This window comes from Anguilla anguilla, chromosome 1 (assembly GCF_013347855.1).
Source record: "Anguilla anguilla isolate fAngAng1 chromosome 1, fAngAng1.pri, whole genome shotgun sequence".
NCBI lineage: Eukaryota > Metazoa > Chordata > Actinopteri > Anguilliformes > Anguillidae > Anguilla > Anguilla anguilla.
The window spans coordinates 68,913,552-68,933,306 of NC_049201.1; the positions used below are offsets into that span (position 1 = coordinate 68,913,552).

The window sequence follows — 19,755 nt, forward strand, 5'->3', positions numbered from 1 at the left end:
TGTCAACTACAGAAATAAACACGCACACTAAAGGACAGCAAAACAGTGATAAACGTCAGCAGGTACGTTAATTTCAGGTAAACTCACATTAAAAATCGACTGTAAAAAAAGCAATGGCCACATCAATATAATGAGGTAGAAAAAATGAACAGATAGATACACAGACACTCAGGCGAAACTGTAACAGGATACATTCACGGACAGGTACTTGAGAAAACAGATATGCATGGGAGTGGCGACTTAGAGGACTAGACAGAAAAAAATGGTTAACTTATTTCCGTGTTCGGGTCAAGTGACACCATCCACCTGTGGACCAATTTCGCGTCGTCAGGCACGGGGAATACATATGGGATACAGCCACGGGAAATCTTAAATAGAGGTGGTTAGATGGTCTGAAACCTTCACTCTGCAGATAAAACAAGACTATGTTATGACCTGAAATTGTGCTTACCGCGGCGGCGAGGGAGGTGGTTGCCAATACAACAGCCAAACTTCACTGGGCAACCCGGACGAGAGAAAATCGATCTAACAGGTGACTATATACTGCGAATATCTTTTTGATAACAAATTGGCAACATTCAGAAATAGTAATAATTAAGAATCTAAAAAACGTATGCTTTTTGCCATGGTGATTCAGTTTTGTCGAAGTGGGCAAGCCTCTGCGCTTTCGCCTGAAGCATGACATTTAGAACAAAGTGCTAATTGTTGTAAAGCACCAAGCCGAACCTCTGTGCTTATCTTGATTAACACCACGCCTAGCTGATTTATAGGTTACATGTTTGAATATTTAGATCTTAACGTAATTTTTTTTTTAGCTCTAAGACATTAAAAAAGTTTAAACTAATCCGCTACCGCAATATCGCCCTTCCATCAATCGACGCCTTAATAAATCTATAACTGCGATTATAATAGGCTACAGGACGGATCACTGGTGCAACACGACCTTAATATAGCCCTAATGATAATGTCACTGCACATTCAACTGTAATAAAAATGTGTACATACAGTGTTACTCATATTTACTCAGTCTGGTGGACAGATAATTATTCCAAATTCGTTGAGTCATAAACCCGGTCAACAAAGCCGTAGCTGAGGATTGATTCCACCAGACGTGTATAGTGAGTGTGTAGCCTACAGAAGAGCTGTTACGGATACGTTATATGCGGGAGACCAAGTTCCGTGTGTGTGAGTGTGAGAGAGAGATTGTGAGGAGATAAACAGACAGGATGGGGTGAGCATTAGATGTGCACGGGAGACTTCCTGCAGCTCTGTCTACCTGCAGTCTTGTTTCACCTTGTTTACACGGTTGCTCACAGTACAGTTTATGTAAAGAATGTGAGAGATGGGGAGGGAAAGATGTACAAGCAACAAAATGGGGGAAGAGTGACAGCAAAGAATTGTTGTGTTTGACCTCCTGCATATTTCTGAATTCCTGTAGTTGTCATGTATGGAGACGTGTGGCTGCTGGTCTGGAGAAGTTGAGGCAGTGTCCTCTTTGTTATTTTCCATTTAATGGTGCTAAACATTATAAATAGTGTCAGAAGTCTTTTAGCTGTTGCCAAACTCCAGAATAAACAAGGCGGAAAGGAAGGTGAAGACAAAGGAGAGGGGGGATGTTTGTTTCTATAGGTGACTGATAAGAGGTGGGGGATAGAGACATATGATGAGTACAAACAAGGAAACGTGAGGATAGACAAACCCAGAGTTTCAGCGGTTGGGTATTCCAATTTTAAATGCTGTACCTCTACCATTGTCTCCCCCTCTCTTTGTCCAATCACAATGCTGCATACAGTATGTACAAATACACCTGTTCTGAAGGAAATACCTTTGCCCAGAGATTTCTGGATTCTAACAGAATTCATTCATTCATTGTAATTGTGAACCTTTTTCAAAAGTGGTTCATTCCCATTGGAAGCAAGTAAAGGTTGATATAATAATGATTGCAGTCTGCCCAAAGCTTTGCTCTGTACATGAGATCAATTATATATTTGTCCCTAAGTTTAAATCACAATTAAATGTAAGTTAGTCATAGAGCTTTGTTTCAAGATCGCTAGAATTAACTTGCTAAATTTTGTGAAGAGAAATATTTCATCCATGTTTATTTATTAGTAGAAATTAAGTACAAATGTCTGACTGAATCCGGGCCTATGATACACCTACACACACTCACACACACACACAGTGCACTAACATAAGCTCACACCCACATACTTAACTTGCATACACAAACAAACATTCTCACACACAAGATGGAAAGATAGGAAGCAGGTGGATTCCTCTCTTTGCAGGCAGACAGGTCCACGTTATGTTTTATTTTAGTCAGAACACACAAGAGTTAACAACAGGGCTTTCATATTCAATCAGCAGCAGTTTAATAAATTATAAATTTGAAAAAGTTGGCTTCAGAATTTAGCCAGAGCCAGAGGGTTAGTGCTCCAACTTCCTTGTGTCCTGTGGTCTTCAATAACCCTGGTGAGTCATAACCTTGGTTTTAATGATTTACGTTCAAGTGTAGGATAGAGGGAATCAACATTTATGAGAAATAAGAAAAATTTTAAACACTAAATGGATCAGATGTTTGAATTGAAAAGCCAAGTATGTCAGAGGTGTGGGAAGGGAAAACACATGGACAGTGTTAACTCCCTGTTTCTGCCTGATAGTGGACGTGTGTCCAGTGGAATTGTGTAATGGGGTACAATCCCCAGCTGGATCTAAATAGGCTTTTATCAGAGATGTTTACCTTGTAGGCTGTATGAATGAGGCTCTCTCAGTAGATGCTTGTGCATAGAAACTTGTGCATGCGCATTTGTGAAATCACAAGCTCTGCTCTGTAATGGACAACGTTTGCTATAGCAATGCGCATTTCAAACAAAATATAACAAAGGTTAATTCCAGCTCATAGTTTTGTGTACTCTTTGAGGTCGTTTGGGTGTTTTTGTTCATCAGAGCAAGACCCATTCTTAAGTGTTATTATTGTGTTTATTGAACATTCCATTACTGGTCTATGCAATATGAATAGAAAATGAGGCTACACCTAAAGTTTGGCCCAGTACATAATTACAAAATACAAAACCAGTGGCAGTGTCTTAAACTGGCATTAGTGTTGGATTCAGTTTTTTTTTTAATGAAGCCTAATCTGCTACTTTTAATGAAGGCAGTATAAAATAATTTGTCAATGTAATGTATAATGATTTGTCTTTCATATATAATGTGTGTATGTGTGTATATGAAAGCACACATACTGTCACAGACTAACTTGTGTCCATATATTAATACCAGGAAAAAAATTTTTTATTGTCAAGCACATACAGTTCTTTTAAAAGGTATATATTTCATTGATTTTTTTGTTCTGCTGTGTTTTACATGATCAGATTAGAATATAAAATCGAATATATTTACATGACCTAAATTTTCAAAGCTCATGCAGTCATCCCCAAGAATACTCTGAGCTGTAACTGCTGCCAAAAGCTTTTGTGTAAAGTATTGAACTTGCTCTAAAAAGGTGTAAAAGGAAAAACTAAAATAGTTCAAGGGGGTGAATACTTTCTGAAGGCACTGTATATGTATGCACACATTTGCATACAATCGTCAGGACATGATATCTGTCCTGCACTTGCATACAAACACATGCATTAGGAAAGACAGTGGGGTGGGAATAAGACTCCCTTTGTGCCTGGTCCTCTGTCAGAAAAGCTCTTATGTAAACAACTACAGTGGGAGTTTTCACTGGACATTTTTGGAATGAGGAAAAAATGATGCATAGTCACATTTTGGTAAATATTTGTGTAACTGTTAACAAAGTCCAGTCAAACCCATTCGCAGCCTGACACAAATGGCCCCATAAAACAGGCAGTTTCCTCCGCTTCAGCTGATCCCAGCTTTTTTGTGTTGTTTCTGCAGCATGTGTGTGTTCATGGTTAACCCTCTCCTTTCACAACCTTCTCCTGTGGCAGTCTATCATAAGGCATGTGCATGTGCAGCGCTCCAGTCACTCCAGCAGGTAGTGCGCAAGTCCCTCACATCAATGGCTGAAACTCGCTTGAGATCATATGAACCTCACTACTATTGCACACGCGTTTATATTTTAACGATTTGGAATGACTTTTGTTTCTTAGTTTCGTTTGGCTTTCTTCGGGGTAGTCCGTGTTCACTGAGGTGCTGAGATGCTAACAAAGAGCGGAGATAAAATGCTTTGGACAAGGGGTGTGTAGAGACAACACTATCTGCATCTGTTAAACCAATCTATCTGGAACAGGGGGATGTTAGCACTTAAACTGGGGCTCGGTGTAAAGTGTTATAAGATCAGCGTACGGACTCTAGGGAAGCCTTCCTTGTGATGATGTAAAGAACTGTGGCTTTTGATTCCGTGTGTGGTCAGAGACAGTGTGAAGTGTTAATGGCAAATTTACGAGATATGTAACATTAAGCAGTAATTCAGTTCCTCTAAGGAGAGGCCATATTGTTGCAGTCATCCGCAAAATTCAAAGATCACAATAGGAGAGTTACCTGGTTCACCTTGTGATGACTCAGGTGAAACACACAGGGAAGGTTTTCCAAAGGTAATTAGAAAAATTCAATTCAGCCCTGACGTATGAAATGTGAGAGTAGGACAAAAGCATGACAAAAGGACGATACCATCAGCGGTCTGTCCTAAGAAATACCTGTTTTACTTCTTCACTTCTGACGGGTAGCAGGTGTACACAAAAGGTAAAGAAAACCCTTTCTCTCTGTCTGTCTCTCTATCTGTCTTTCTATTCAAATTCCTGATATACGGCTTTATTGTGTAAAATAAAATGAACTTGACTGTGTAAAATTGCCCAAGAGCAACGTTAGACTTCCGAACGAATGATTTATTAAGGCCCTGGTGTTTCTCTCTTTTGTCTGCAGTAAAACGGCGAGGATGGTCGGTTACCTTTAGGGGGCGCTGTGACCCTCCCTTCCCAATGGGTCCTGAGAAAGACTGTGCACCGATAAACACGGTACTGACTGATCCTGCGCGGTTCAATGAGAGACTGTGTAAAAAATGCGGTGCACGTTAATGTCTTTGACCAACTCATTTTGTTGCCAGGCTTTATGTCTGTGACTGTTTTGTGTCTCGGCCCGTATGTTACCCTGAGTTTATGTTCGCCGTTTGCATATTTTCTATGCGTGACGACGAAATAACTTACTGAAGAGAAATCATGTGATGTGTGGACACGCGTGGCCGTCCTTAGAAACCGGCGAACGCTCTCTGTGGAAAATTCGGTATGCCACTGACACTCATCTCTCCCTGCAGATGATCAGCACGCCTCCCCCCTCCCCACCTCTCCCTGGCTCCCCCAGGCTACGAGGGTGCCATGTGCCCTGTCCTGCCGCTCCACCCTGTTCCCCCTGCCCCTCTCCCCGTATGTCACCCCGCAACAGCTCCTGCCCTGTGGGGGCCCCTCTGTACCCCCCTCGCTCCGGCCTCCTGGGACTGCCGGACCCCCAGCGGAGACACAGCTGGGATCCCGGGGCAGCGGTGCTGGGCTACCTGCAGTATGAGGATCTCAGGTAGGGGGCGCCTCTGAGACCCACCTGCCCTTTCACTCGTCAAATCTCTCCCAGTCTGTGGCTCACCTGTAATGTCTTTCTAATTGGCACGCTGTTAATGGACTTCCCTTCGTGTGCTTACACTCCAGTTCGCCTTATCACACAACTGCCTCATCACACAACTGGCTCTCCAAGTTCTTATCATCATCTGCCTTATCAACTGCCTTTCTGACTACAAACTGTGTTCTCTCTGACTGCCTTATCACTCTACTTCTCTCTTGATTTGATAGATCCTGATTTACTGTGTACACAACTACCTCGTTGACTGACGCCCCCCCTTTTTCTTAGTATGCGTTTACTTCCCTGCCACCTCTCCCCATCCCTCCCTACCTCCCTGTAAATGACTGTAAGCTTAGGGTTGTAACTAGGTAGCTGTTCTGTAGGTGACTTAGTTAATGCACCTGTCTTAACTACTGCTTGTATTTTTGCATAGACTGCATTGTTGCTGTTCTCGTTTGTGTTGGTGTTAAACAGTTTAACCTCCAGGGTCCAAGTTGAACTATGCGGTTGTTCCCTGCACTTGGACCGGTACTTCTCTCTAGGGTTTTCGTCATACTTGTCACCGGTTATGGTTATACACTTTGTTGTACGTCGCTCTGGATAAGAGCGTCTGCCAAATGCCTGTAATGTAATGTAATGTAATGTAAATGAAACTAACACTGGCTAATTGCCTTGATCTCTCACTATCAAACTGTGAATCACACATTTACCTTACCTCACTACTGTCTGGAACATATTCCCATTATCCGTACAGTAGTCTTCAAAATTACAGTGATGACTTTTTTTTCCCTTGCTTTGAGTGTGATAACAGGTATGTCAGTGATAGATACTTTTCTTGGTGGCTTTTAAGTGTAGCTGTTCTTTAGTAAAAGCACATTTGATGTAATTAATGATATTACCATACAATATTCTTATATATTTGGCATAACCTACATATGTCGCAGCAGTCCACAACATGCTGGACATTTCATTCATAAGCTTTGCATATCACTTCCCTTCTGTTCCACAGTCACATCACATGATAGTTTGGCATTAACATTTGATTAATGCATGAAGCTGGATATTTACTGAAGAGTTAAGTATCTTGTGAAAGAGTACAACAATGCCACAGCTGGGAATGATATCTGCAACCTTTGTGGCACAAGCCCAGTTTCCCAGCTGGTATGCTATACTGCAACCTCAGTGATGTGGAAATAGCACTAGCTCTTTTACAACAACATTCTTTATGGTTAAATGGCATTGAGCAAGGTATTATTGTTTGAGATATGTGCATGTGATTTAATAAATAATCACATTACTGATCAATATCTGGTGAGTACATAGTGATTGTAATGTAACTCATGGTGTAGAGTTTATTGTTTTTGTGTGTGGAAGAGAGATGTCGGTCTCAATGGAGTTTTTCTACCCAACAGATGAATAAATACACAAGTTCCATGAAACAGTGGTGTTTTAGAGAGCGGAGCTCTTGTCCCTGTCATCAGAAGTGTGACGGAGTGTGCGAGATGCCCCAGGCGCCCCGCTGTGACCGACCGTCTCGCTGAGGGGCCCGGGGGCTTCCTCACCAGGCTTTTTAAAGGGCCTCTGGGAACAGAAGTGTGCCAGTGCGTGAGCGGCTGTGAGGAAGAGGAGCGCTCACTGTCCCTATTGTGTGTGGAGGCGCACGCCGTCCCCCCCCCCCCCCCGCTGCCCCATTGTCTCCCGCCACACTGAGTCCCATTGTCCCGTGCTGTGCCAGTGTTGCGCTGGCACCGCCGGTCCAGGAAGTCGCCCAGCAGGTTTGAGGAGACTGAGGGAAGGACAGCTGTTGGCAGGAGGGGCAGTCTGAGCTACGCCCAGCCGTGAACACGTATCGGGCTGTCTTACCGCTGTGGACGTGCTCTCACCTTGGTGCCATTAGCAGCAGATGCTCCTGTGAGAACGAGTGCAGCTATTGGGCCGACGGACAGAAGAGTAACTGCTGAAGCTGTGTGAAGCAGGGATGGAGAAACTCCTTGTGAGAGTGGCAGTGGCTATAGCAGTAATAGGAGTTGCAATAACAGTGGGCGTAGCAATAGCTGTTACCTGTGCAGCGATATCAGTGATGGTGACAGCTCTGGCAGTGGTGGCGGCAGCTGTGGTTGCTGTATCAGTGGTGTTAAGGTCTGTAGTGCAGTGGCAATAGCAGCATGGCAGGTTTATTAGGCATGTTGGGAGCGGTAGAGCACAACTGTGAATGCAGTAGAAGCAGAATCTGGGATCATTAGAGCTGCTTGCTGAACAGATTATTTGCAAAGACCATCAATCTTTCTCACCTGCTCTTTTGCTCCTTATCTCATTCTGTCTCTGTACTTCTGCTTTTCTACCTGTGCTGTCCATTTCCCCCTCCACCCATTCCCATCCCCATTCCATCCCGTCATTTAATTTTTCTCTCTCTCTCTCTCTCTCTCTCTCTCGCTCTCTCAGTGTGAGTATGGGGGATCTGAACCCTGAGGAGATAGAGAAGCTGGTGGGCGGGGCCCTGGGCAGGCTCACAGGGCGGGACCCACGGCGCGCTCCAATCACCAACTATGCCCAGGATTTTGGGTCCCTGCTGTCTCTCACAGAGGAGGAGGTGGCCCCTGACCCACCGCGCTTCTCACTGCTAGAGGTGAGGTTTGGCCCAGACAGGTGTAATTAGCCCACCTGGCTGTCACTCAGACCTAAGCATTCTAAATACTATTTAAAAATGAAAATATGATACGTGCAGGAGAGGACTCCAAGATAACTGAAAATAGTGAGTCAAACTGCTGGGGCTAATGGAAGAGTTTAACTTCCATTTTAAAGAATGTTCAGTGAGGAGCTGTGATTGGCTGCCTGAGTTTGTACTTTGGGCTATTGCCCATCCTGACTGATAGAACCATTAGGAACATTTGCCATGTAGGAAGTGTGATTGAAGTGTAGTCTCTGTGTGTCTGTGCTGAGACAGTGCTGCACAGTCTTTTTGTGTGTCTGTGCTGTTAGCAGGTCTGTGCGGTATCTGTGTGCGTCTGTTAACCGCTCTATGCAGTATCTCTGTGTGTCTGTGCTGTTAGCAGCTCTGTGCAGTATCTCTCTGTGCTGTTAGCCGCTCTGTGCAGTATCTCTCTGTGCTGTTAGCCGCTCTGTGCAGTATCTCTCTGTGCTGTTAGCCGCTCTGTGCAGTATCTCTCTGTGTCTGTGCTGTTAGCAGCTCTGTGCAGTATCTCTTTGTGTCTGTGCTGTTAGCAGCTCTGTGCAGTATCTCTCTGTGCTGTTAGCCGCTCTGTGCAGTATCTCTCTGTGTCTGTGCTGTTAGCAGCTCTGTGCAGTATCTCTCTGTGTCTGTGCTGTTAGCAGCTCTGTGCAGTATCTCTGTGCTGTTAGCAGCTCTGTGCAGTATCTCTCTGTGTCTGTGCTGTTAGCAGCTCTGTGCAGTATCTCTGTGTGCTGTTAACAGCTCTGTGCAGTATCTCTCTGTGCTGTTAGCCGCTCTGTGCAGTATCTCTGTGTGCTGTTAACAGCTCTGTGCAGTATTTCTCTGTGCTGTTAGCCGCTCTGTGCAGTATATCTCTGTGCTGTTAGCAGCTCTGTGCAGTATATCTCTGTGCTGTTAGCAGCTCTGTGCAGTATCTCTCTGATCTTCCACAGGAACAGTCCAGCCAATTGCAGGGCTGCAGCGCCTCAGCTCCCTCTCTTTGCGACCCGTTGGCCGAGTCCCGATCGCAGAGCTCCGCCACTTGCCCCTGGCCACGCCCCCAGCCTCGGACCTACTCCCACTACAACGGTGAGCTCCCGCTCCAGGGTCACGGGGTCATCGGGGCCTTACTTTCGCTTTTCTTGGGAGTCATCATCTGGGCCGTCCTCCTTCCTGCTCTCACGCTGTCCGTTTTGGGTCGTCTCTCAGCTGGCTTGAGGCTGACAGGCTGGAGTCAGGCAGCTCTTGTTAGTGTGAGAAGCTGTGTGGCTGCAGCTCCTGTGCACTTCTCAGCAGGAACATGGTTTTTGTATCAGTGGGTGTGCCCGTTTGCTCATTTCCTTTAAATAAATGTGAGAGTGTGTGCATGTGTGTGTGTGTGTGCGTGTATGTGTGTGTGTGTGCGCTTGTGTGTGTGTGTATGTTTGTGCATGTGTGTGTGTGTGCGTGTATGTGTGTGTGCATGCGCTTGTGTGTGTGTGTGTATGTTTGTGCGTGTGTGTGTATGTTTGTGCATGTATGTGTGTGTGTGTATGTGTGTGCATGCGCTTGTGTGTGTGTGTGTGTTTGTGCATGTATGTGTGTGTGTGTGTGTGTGTGTGTTTGCAGGTGTATGTGTGTGTGTGTGTGTGTGTGTGCGCGCACGCGCATGTGTGTGTGCAGTAATGCGGAAGTGGTCTTCCTGTGTTTGTTCTGCTGTGCCTGTGTCAGTCGTTAGCGTACAAAGACTGTGTGCGGCGTCTCCTGTCCACGTCTCCATCTCCGCTTGTTTGTCCGTTGCTTTTACTGCTTTTATAAAGCAGAAGCTAATTTCTCTCTGTTGTATTAACCTGGGTCTCGCTCTCTCTCATACCTTCAATCTTTATCTGCATGTCTCTGCTGCTGTCATTCTTTCTTTATAAATCTGTCGGGCTGTGTACCTTCTTCTCATGGGCTCTGCCTACCTCTCTGCCTGTTACATTTTTATTATTAAACATTTGACTGCAGCTGGTGGCCTGGGAATAGTCTGGTGACCAGGTGATGTACTTGTTATTCATTCTATTTCCTTATTGACTTTACCAAGGCCACTGTTTGCATGTTGGCTGTTCTTTTCAACTTAAACTATTGGGCACTGTTTTGCAATAGCATCAGAGGGAATTTTCATTGTGGACGTGTTTTAATAACCGCCCTCTCTCTCCTCTTCAGAAACCTCTCTGTACTCTGTGGTTGGAGGCTCCACACAAAGGTGAGCGAGACTTTTTGCTTGTGTCTCCATTTCCTCTGCAAACATTTTCAGCGCAGTTCCGTCTCGCCCATTGTCCTACTTCTGTGGCTTTTATGAGCTTTCTGTTGGCTTGATCTGTATGGAAACCGAACTCCCGCTTGGCCAGGTTAAGCAATGGGCATTAAGTTCTGTAAGGCTATTGTTGAGGTTTGCATTAAGCTTATAGTGCGTGTTTTATGTCTGTTTAATTGATTTGGGTGCAGAGCAACAAGCATGTCTCTTTCTATTGGTTGCCGGCCCGTCTCCCCCACCCTCAGTGTGGATGCAGGCAGCGAGTTGGGCTCACTGGACTGGGGGACAGAGGAGAGAACAGAGGGACAGCAGGGCGGCAAGGAGGAGAGGGAGGAGAAGACGGGCAGCCCGCTCGGGCGCACGCTCAGCTTCCTGCGCAAGATGGCCGGGACTCGCAAGGTGAGAGAGCGCGAGAGAGAGAGAGAGAGAGAGAGAGAGAGAGAGGTAATCACTCCCTCTGACTGATGTGTATAGTGCAGAGAGAATGCAGTTGACTTTCTGTTTCGGTTGATTGGAGAGGGCTTGTACAATTGATTGGAGAGTTAGTTGTACAGTTTGTGTACTTTTTCGCAGAGGCTGATGATGTTGAATACTTGGGGACTGAGCTAGGTTCCTCCTCTGGGTGTAGTCAATGTGGAGGAAACTGAGTAGGTCAGTGAGGTGATTGTGGTCTGTTCAGTAATTCTATTGAAACGCAGTTTCCTTACCCCTGTGATTCTGGAGTTTAAATCTTCTCTTCTCGTAACTGGCTACAGGGAAATTGTCTCATAACTCAGTAAATATCAGCTGTCATTTCAGAATCATCATCATTTTATTTATTTTTTTGTTTCTTTGATCCTAAATATATTTAAAAATTTAGAGTTGGGTTAAAAAATGATGAATTATGGGATTTTGGGTATACCATTCACATTACTGGATACTTTACTAAGAACTTTTAATATGTAAAAGATGTGTTACAGATTAACTGCTCCCTCTTTCAGCTTTAATTGAATTGGACTTTTTACATAATAAGAATACAGATATGTAATTATTGATACAGCACAGATATTGCATATTGAAAGTAACAAACTATCTTAAGCTGACATTTTCTATATTAAATTATCATTTTTATTTTAAAGTGCTCATGCCCTTGGTTACCTACAATGTAGAACTGAACAAGATTTTGCATGGATGAAAGGGCAAACATAAAGTACTTAAGTTATCTCAGTTATTTGTTTTGAGACTGTCTCTGTGTACCTTGGACTGTTATCACTTTCTCTTCTCTTGTTGGCATGGCTGTGTTCTCTGGCCTTGCTGTTTGACGTGGCTCATGTATGAAGAAAGCGACATTGCTCCTGCCTTTAGTGCTTTGGAAAGCTGTATGTGCTACAGTAAACATGCATAAAGAGACTTATTGTTTTGCAGTACTTTTTTAAATTCCTTAACTACTTCCACATGCTTTTCATTTTCAGAAGTATTTTTGCTGTAGATTTTGTTCCATTTCAAATTATTATTTAGATTTATTGAAATTGCTGATGTTGCTGATGTTTACTGAAAAGTATCAAACTGTATTATGGGTTCATGAGAGGTGTATTAATAGTGTACAACATTTTTGGCACTTTTGCATGATTATTGGCAAAGACCAGCAGAGGGCAGTATTTATTCCATCATTTTCCGTAAAGGCGCTTGAAGTTCACAGTAAAAAGATTGTACAGGATGACAGTGCTGTGGATGGAGGAGAAATCAGGAACCCAGTAATCTCTCGTCATCAGACTTCCTGTGAATTCATTAGGGCATTGCTGCAGCACTGTCTGATGACCAGCAGTACTCAGCACCTCCCCGCATACAGAATGTGCAGTCAGGCTCTGTTAGAGCACTTCAGCGATGCGCCTTGCCATGTGTTTGAGGTGGGGGGTGCACAAGGAGTGAGATAGGTACTGAGTTTGACTCTGGCTCTGTATGAAGTTCTTATACATTTTAGGCACCGCCACTGTCCAAAATTGTGTTGTCCAAGTTATTTGAATTGCCCTTCTGTGCATTGTCTTGCATATTTATTTACTCAGCTCATAGTATTATCATGGGTGACTTTGATCTTTTCTATTCTCACCTCTGCATATTATTATTATTCGGGCAGGTCAGATTCAGCTGTAATAGCAGTGTTGCACTGGGGGGCTGGAAACCTAAACTCTCCTGGTTGCACGTCTTGTTTTCTCTCGGCACATGTACCATGTAATGGGCCCGGCTGCATCCAGGGTATGTTCCTGCCCTGTATCGCATGCCTGCTGAGTTCACATCCAGCTCCCTCTAAAACACGACACAGTCTCTGCAAATTATTGAAGCGTGAGCTATGTGTATGCAATTATCTGGGGGACACACGCGGTGCATTCTGTACAGTTTAACGGTATCTCTGTATGGTTTCTCATACATGGATACATATTTCCCTTGTACACCTCAAAAATCAGGCAGACAGCAGTCTCACTTTCTGATGTGACAAAGAGCGGGGAAGAGTGGAAGTTGGCATGATGCATGATTATTGTTACGCATCGTGGCAAGTCAGGATGTTCCAGCTCCCGCTTGCCTTCCATAAATAAACAACGCCGCAAAGAAATGCCTTTTGTTTATTTTATTGCGTCACAGGAAAAGCGTATTAGAAGAATAAAAAAAAGTGGCCGGTCAAAGTTCTTGTTTGGCTTCTAAGAAGGAGGAAGTTTCCACCCTGTGTTCATCCCCCCCCATAAACCAAGACTAAATGATGAAGATCAGCAGTTGCTGAATCATTTTATGTGCGTCAGTTCCCATAGCTGTCTATTTTCACACTAGCGCCCGTACAGAGAGCTGTGTTTGCAGCGGTACAAACACACAAACCAGATTCCTTCCGATGCTGTATTAACAACCGGTATATAGTGGCTGGGTGAGAGGTATTTAAACTCAATATTGAAAGGCTCCAAGCCTAATAGTTATGAACCACCTACACCACACTGCAGCTAATGAGAAACAGGCATTATAAATCATTGGCAAACTTTTTTATGTCTGCAGTATCTATACCACCCACGCCTGTGCTGGAAACCATGGAGTTAAAGTATATGTACTCCTCTGGTATGGTACACTTGGCCATAAGCCAGGGACTATTTTCCATGCAAGGAGTCACACAGCATACTACGAGAGAGCTAGCACTAGTGGGCGTATTATCCAGTGGTATCCCAAGGAGCCCGACATACTCTAAGTCACAGTTAGCATTATGTCATGAACCAGGCTGAAGCTTCTGATGTCTTAGCTGTGGGGCTCAGTCTGCACTGCAAGTGTCTTTAGGGACTACACCTCCCAGGAGCCCCCCTGGGGCTCAACTGGGTCCTGCAGTTTTGGTCCCTCCTTTTCCCAAAATGTGGAGACTTGTTGTGCCTGACTGTAACATTCTGTACTTAACACTACCAGTGTGGATTAATGACAGGGGAAGGTTTCCTCCCTGACAGAAAGAACAGTGAAGTCTTTAGCACCTCGATCTGTGGTTTGATTGTGAAATGACATCAGTCGTCATGATTTCCTGTAATGGAGAAGTTGATGGTACAAACAGAGGAGGATGTTTCCAGACTGTGTTACAGAGAGACCAGCCTCTTCTGTACTTTTCTGTGCTGCAAGGGTGTCTTTGTGTATGCATGTGTGGGCCGTAATGGGCCAGGTTTGGGGCCTTGCAGGCTTGGTGTTATGTGGGTAGCAGCAGGTTGACACGGAACGACGTTGGAACGAACGCAGACTGTGTGCTGTACCTGGGATACCAGCATAGGCTCTGAGCTCATATCCCTGTCCCTGGCAAACACAGACACTGTGAGCACCGTCTGACAATTCTCACTTCACAGGAACAAGCGGCAGGAAGTCAGCAAGCTGGATCTTGTGCTTGTGCGCGGTTGTGTGTGTATTTGTGTGGGAAGATCTCATTTTATATCTGCTTGAGCGTATAACTATGAATATTCTTAAGTTTGTGGTTATGCGTAACTGTGTCTTTGTCTATGTCTGTGTATGTGTGTTCGTGCGCGCGTGTGTGTGCGCGTGTGTGTGTGCATACATGCTTTGTGTACTCGTGATTCGCAGGTTTGCATTTATGTATGTTTGTGTGTCTTCATTGCTATATCAAAGCATCAGAATCAGTAGGTTGCATAACGCTGATATTGTACCTCTGTACTTGTCACTTCACCCACACTGGACTCAGCTTTTTGCATTACTGTCTGAAAGCCCTCTACAAGCTGTGTGTTTTGCGGCAGCTTACATTTCACAGGGTAGCTCAAATTTGCTTTGTCTTTCCCACCTGTGGACCGCTGTTAGTGGGTGGATAATTCCAAGGTATTCCTTGTAAAAATTGCAGGAGCTTGTGATTCACCGCCAAGCTGACACTGACCACCCCTGCGCTCAGTTAGTGGTCAAGTGCTAAGCAGATACCATTTCAGCAAATACTGTGTATTTGTATGTTGTGCATAGCAATGCTAGGAAACAGGCTTTAAGAACATTTTGAAAAAGATTAGAAGTGCATAATTATGCGTATAATTACACAAGGTGATACTGAGAGCCAGACACACTTATTATGCACACATAGAAGGAGCTAGCACACATCTGGTCAACATATGTACCATTGTTAAGTGTGTGTGTGTGTGTATGTAGATTGCTGTCTCTCTTTTAGTTGTTTGCTGTTTAATCAGACACAGACAGCACTGTGTTGTGTATTTTGACTATGTTTTTAGAATTAAACTGCTTAACATAGTTAACTGTTAAATTTTGAATAAGTACTTTTTATGTCTCTCTGAGAAGCTTTTGTGAGTGTGGCATATAGCTTACTGTGTCTGTAAAAGTTAGGGTTAGGGTTCTATTTCACTGATGTGTGAATGTATCCGAATATCCAGCACACCATGTGCTATACGGTGTCCTGTGTGTGCATACGTGGTACCCCCAACCCCCCCCCCCCCCCCCCACCCCCCCCCCCCCCCCCCACCCCCGTCTCCCTGTGTTTTCCTTCCTCTCGCTGTCTGGCCTTTTTCGTGTGGCGTGGTTGAGTTGCATCAGCAGGAACAGCCTCTCTGTTGCCTCCTCCTCCTCCCACCTCCTCCCCCTTCCCTCTCTCCCAGTCAGATGTCTCACTTAGAAGCAGCCCAAAGTGCACGGCCGGCAGAGTGAGCTGAGAGCTGTTCGTAGCGAAGCGGATATTGAACATAGTAAAGACTGCAGTGAGCTCTGTATGGCCAGCGGCAGAACAGCAATTTTGAGTAAATTTACCCAGCGTGATTACAGGTTAACCACATCTGTCCACTGACTCCCACCTCCCTTCCACTGGCCTCTCTCTCCTCTTCTTTTCTTTCCTCGCCCCTCTTTCCTCTCTCTGTCTCCAGATTCTTCCTCTCCTTTCACTGTTTTCTGCTTCTATCCTGTCTCTACCCAGTCTCAGCATCCCTGTCTTTTTATCCCTCGTTATTTGTCTCACTCCATTCTCTTCCTTCTTTCTCTCTCTCTCTCTCCCCCTCTCTCGCTCTATCTCCATCTCCATCTCTCTCTCTTTTCTCCCTCTCTTCTCTGGCTCATCCCTCTGTGTGTTGCAGTGTTTGTCCTCCCCACAATGCCTCTTTATGAGCAGTGCCGTGTGACAGCGAGTGCCTGTCAGTGAACGTGTGTTGAATAGCAGGTCTATGCAGCTGGCAACACCTGGCCATGATCTTAGAGGAGCACAGTGAGATCCCACACACCTCCTCTCAGCTGTGGAGAGCACCTCCGGTTCCACCCTAGCACTGCAGCTCAGCTGTAACCCATAGCAACTGACTTACAAAGGGCTGTAGAGTTTTAACAACTGGACTGCAGCATCGGTAGAGCAGCATATACTGACTGAATGTTAATACCAGTACAGTACAATTAAAAAGATGTATGTAAGTGTTTGGACAGTGACACAATTTTTGTTGTTTTGGCTCTGTACCCCAGCACAGATGCTGGGTGTCTTACCTGGTTATGCTCTACCAGGCCTGTACTGCAGCCATCCTGTTTGTTCCTGGGGCATTTTGCCTTCGGTCTTGTCTTCAGCAAGTGAAATGCATGTTCAATTGGATTCACAACAGCCAATCACGAACATTCCACTTTTAGGCCCTGAAAAACTTCTTGGTTACTTTAGCGGTATGTTTGGACTCATCAGATCTGAGTAGATAAGACGTTTCTGTACCCTTCAGAATTCATTCTACCGCTGCATTCAGTAGTCTCATCGTCAGTGAAGCCAAGTGAGACGGTTCCAGTGGCAGCCATACATGCCCAAACCATAACACTACCTCCACCATGTTTCACAGGTCAGGCTTTGCTTTGAATCATGAAAGTCCACACTTTCCTCTTTCCAACACTTTGGTACAAGTTAATACTCATCTCATTTGTCCATAAGACATGTTCCAGAACTCCTTAAAAAAATTTAAACCTGGCCGTTCTGTTCTTGAGGCTTACCAGTGGTTTGCATCTTGCAGTGAACCCCCAGTGGTTATGCTGGTGTAGTCTTCTCTTTATGGTTGTCTTTGCCACATTTATGCCTTCATGCTGGAAAGTATTATTGATCTGTTCAACAGTTGAAAAGGGGTTTTTCTTCACAATTGAAAGTATTTTTCAGTCATCCACTGCAGTGGTCTTCCATAGTCCACCAGGTCATTTGCTCTTGCTGAGCTCACCAGCAAGTCCTTGCTGTGATCGATTTATTGTGATTTTACAACCTCATGATTTTTTGCTTTACTGGCATTGATGCTTATTTTGGTCCTCATATTGATGGACAACAGCAAAAGACTCCAAATGCAAATGCCATACCTAGAATCAACTCCAGACCTTTTGTTTGCTTTCTTGTGCATGAACTAATTACACAAAGACACACAGCTGACCAAGAAACCACGGGGGCCGCCAGTTGTCCCATTACTTTTGCTCCTCCAAAATGGGGGAACTATGTACAAAAAGGGCTGCCTATACAGATCAACTTATATGGATGTAAATACCCTCTGCAAGCTGACAGCCTGCATTTTAACCTCATATTTATTGTTTCACTTCAAATGCGACGTGCTGAAGTACGGAGCTGAAACAACAAAAATGTGTGTCACTGTCCAACTGCTTACACACTGCACTGTAACTACGGATGTATTGAAATATAGCTCTAGAATATAGCTAAGTCAGTCTCTTTGTAGTCTGAGATGCTTGCCTACATTTTATATGATATTATTTTCATTATAAAATGAGAATCGTGGCACTGCAATAGAGAATGCTGCTTGATAATATTGTCAAACAAACAAGCAGATAACATTAATTATGGGACAAGTCATTTTAATATGTAGAGATTATAAAAATGTCACTCAAATGTTATTATTATTACGATCTGCCTGGGCCATTGGTGCCAACTTTCCACTGAGATGCTATAAACGTAGACTTAATAAGGTGACAGTATTTACAATAACTATCATCATGTGGATGGTTTTGACTCCATTATTAAATATCAAATTAGAACAAACATTTCAAGCAAAGAAAATGTCCTATTTGTGCTTTAAGGATATTTTGCTGAATGACTGACTAAAAACTGATCAGCTGTCATGCATTATAATTCAGCTAAGGTGAGTGTTAAACGGTGCATTTTGTATTACTGCAGTAGTTCACCAGGTTAGGACCGAGCTGTCGCGCTGATGGCTGGTATTTCCCGTGGCACTTGAAGCAGCTGTGGGTGCCATTGGGTGTGTCCAGGCCTCCACCAGAACTGCATTCTGTACCCAAACAGTTTTATGACCGTTTAAGTGAAGACCAGCTCAGCACTTGTAGATGAGGCTCCTGCGGGGCCAAGCAGGCCAGCTGACACAGGCCATTCCGGACCGTAACAGACAGCCACTGCTGCACTGTAGCTTTGCTCCGCTCAGCATAGCGGGGCACGGCCAGGCCTGTGGGGCCAGCAGGCCTCCCCGCAGGGACCCTCAGGGGCCCGTTCTGATGCTATGCCCAGCAATGCCTATGGCGCTGGAGAGCCCGGGGCTGCGGGTTCGAATCCCAGCCAGGGCAATGCTTGTTGATCTTGAAGGCCCGTCCTGAAGTACTCCAGTGTGGGTGTTGCTGCATAAACAGGTTTACTGTCAAAGAGGAGACTTGTGGGTTAAAAACCAGGTAAAATTCTGATCTCATCCAGCATCCAACAATCCACAGGCAGCCTTGGGGTGGGAAGAGCCCAGAACCTTGTGTTGGCCCAGGGGCCTGGGTCCAGTCGCCCTGCTGTACAGTAACGGGTGCCGCACTGCCTGTTGAGAAGTGTGAGATAGAGACCGAGACTGGGGGACGCTCATAAGGGTTGGGGAGAACGGGGGAGAGCAGGCTGTTGTGAGCTGTAAGGCCGTGAGCTGTGCAGGCTGCTTGATGTGGGGCCGGTGACAGCGATTAGCACTGCGACTGAACGGTGAAGAGCACACTGATGAGAGGGGGAATGAAGAGACTCTAAATTACTGGGCGGAATTCCACCCCCGGAACAATTTGTCTTCATTATTATTCTAATGGGTGGTTATATTTATCTGAGGTGAAAGGGATGGGGGGGTGGGGTGTGGGGTGGGGGGGTTGAGATGCAGAAGGACTTTTCAAAAGAGGAGAAAGAAAAGAAAGTGGGAAAGAGAAAAAATGATTTTACTACCTATTTACATGTTCAGGAAAACCCACAGTTAACTGAAGAATGATGAAGGCATGGTAGCTAGAATGCAGAAGGACTGTGAATAATTATTTTAAACAGCACCTGTAAAGCATGGCACAAATGCAGTAAAATTGTTTGAGAAGGTCCAGACCGTGTAGATGTAATATTTCGCAGTAAAAATACATAAAGGCTGATATCTTTTAAGAAGAGACTTTACAGTTCCTGGAAATAAATCCATAGCTGGAAATGTAAATGCAATTTCAGCTAAAAGTCTTGGCATCGTTGGTCTCTAGTGACACATTTCGAAGGACTTTGTGTCCGTTGTGTAGTTTTTTTTCTGTGAGGGAGAATAATTCATCAAGGAAACAGTTGCCAGCAGTTCTCCGGCACAGAAGTAATGTCAGAACTGAAGTTCCCAACAGTTATACAAACAGAAACAAAACAGCAAAATGAACTCAGGGAAGCACATGGCCACATTTTGGGTCATGGAATTATGGGGCAGGGGTGAGCAGGGTGAAGTTGCTAAAGAAACACATTTTGGGTGAATTTATTTCATTGTCCTCCATTCAAGGGTTTAAGAGTGAGCTAGAGAACATAAATTGGTGTAATATGCTA

General features: G+C 44.6%; 1 protein-coding gene across 5 annotated transcripts in view; it reads left to right on the forward strand.

Moving 5' to 3' along the window:
- Positions 1-397: 397 nt before the first annotated feature.
- LOC118223396 (rho guanine nucleotide exchange factor 2-like) overlaps positions 398-19,755 on the forward strand; it is a 62,609-nt gene continuing 43,251 nt past the window's right edge. For 3 of the 5 annotated variants that reach the window (XM_035409900.1, XM_035409904.1, XM_035409902.1), the window contains exons 1-7: positions 398-532; positions 4,888-4,979; positions 5,276-5,532; positions 8,014-8,197; positions 9,196-9,331; positions 10,427-10,466; positions 10,709-10,916. In XM_035409900.1, coding sequence (XP_035265791.1) covers positions 4,944-4,979; positions 5,276-5,532; positions 8,014-8,197; positions 9,196-9,331; positions 10,427-10,466; positions 10,709-10,916 — 861 coding nt within the window. In that variant the 5' untranslated portion in view covers positions 398-532; positions 4,888-4,943. Of the gene's footprint in view, positions 533-4,887; positions 4,980-5,275; positions 5,533-8,013; positions 8,198-9,195; positions 9,332-9,941; positions 10,259-10,426; positions 10,467-10,708; positions 10,917-19,755 lie in introns of those variants that run through there. The other 2 variants (XM_035409912.1, XM_035409929.1) reach the window with 2 other exon arrangements.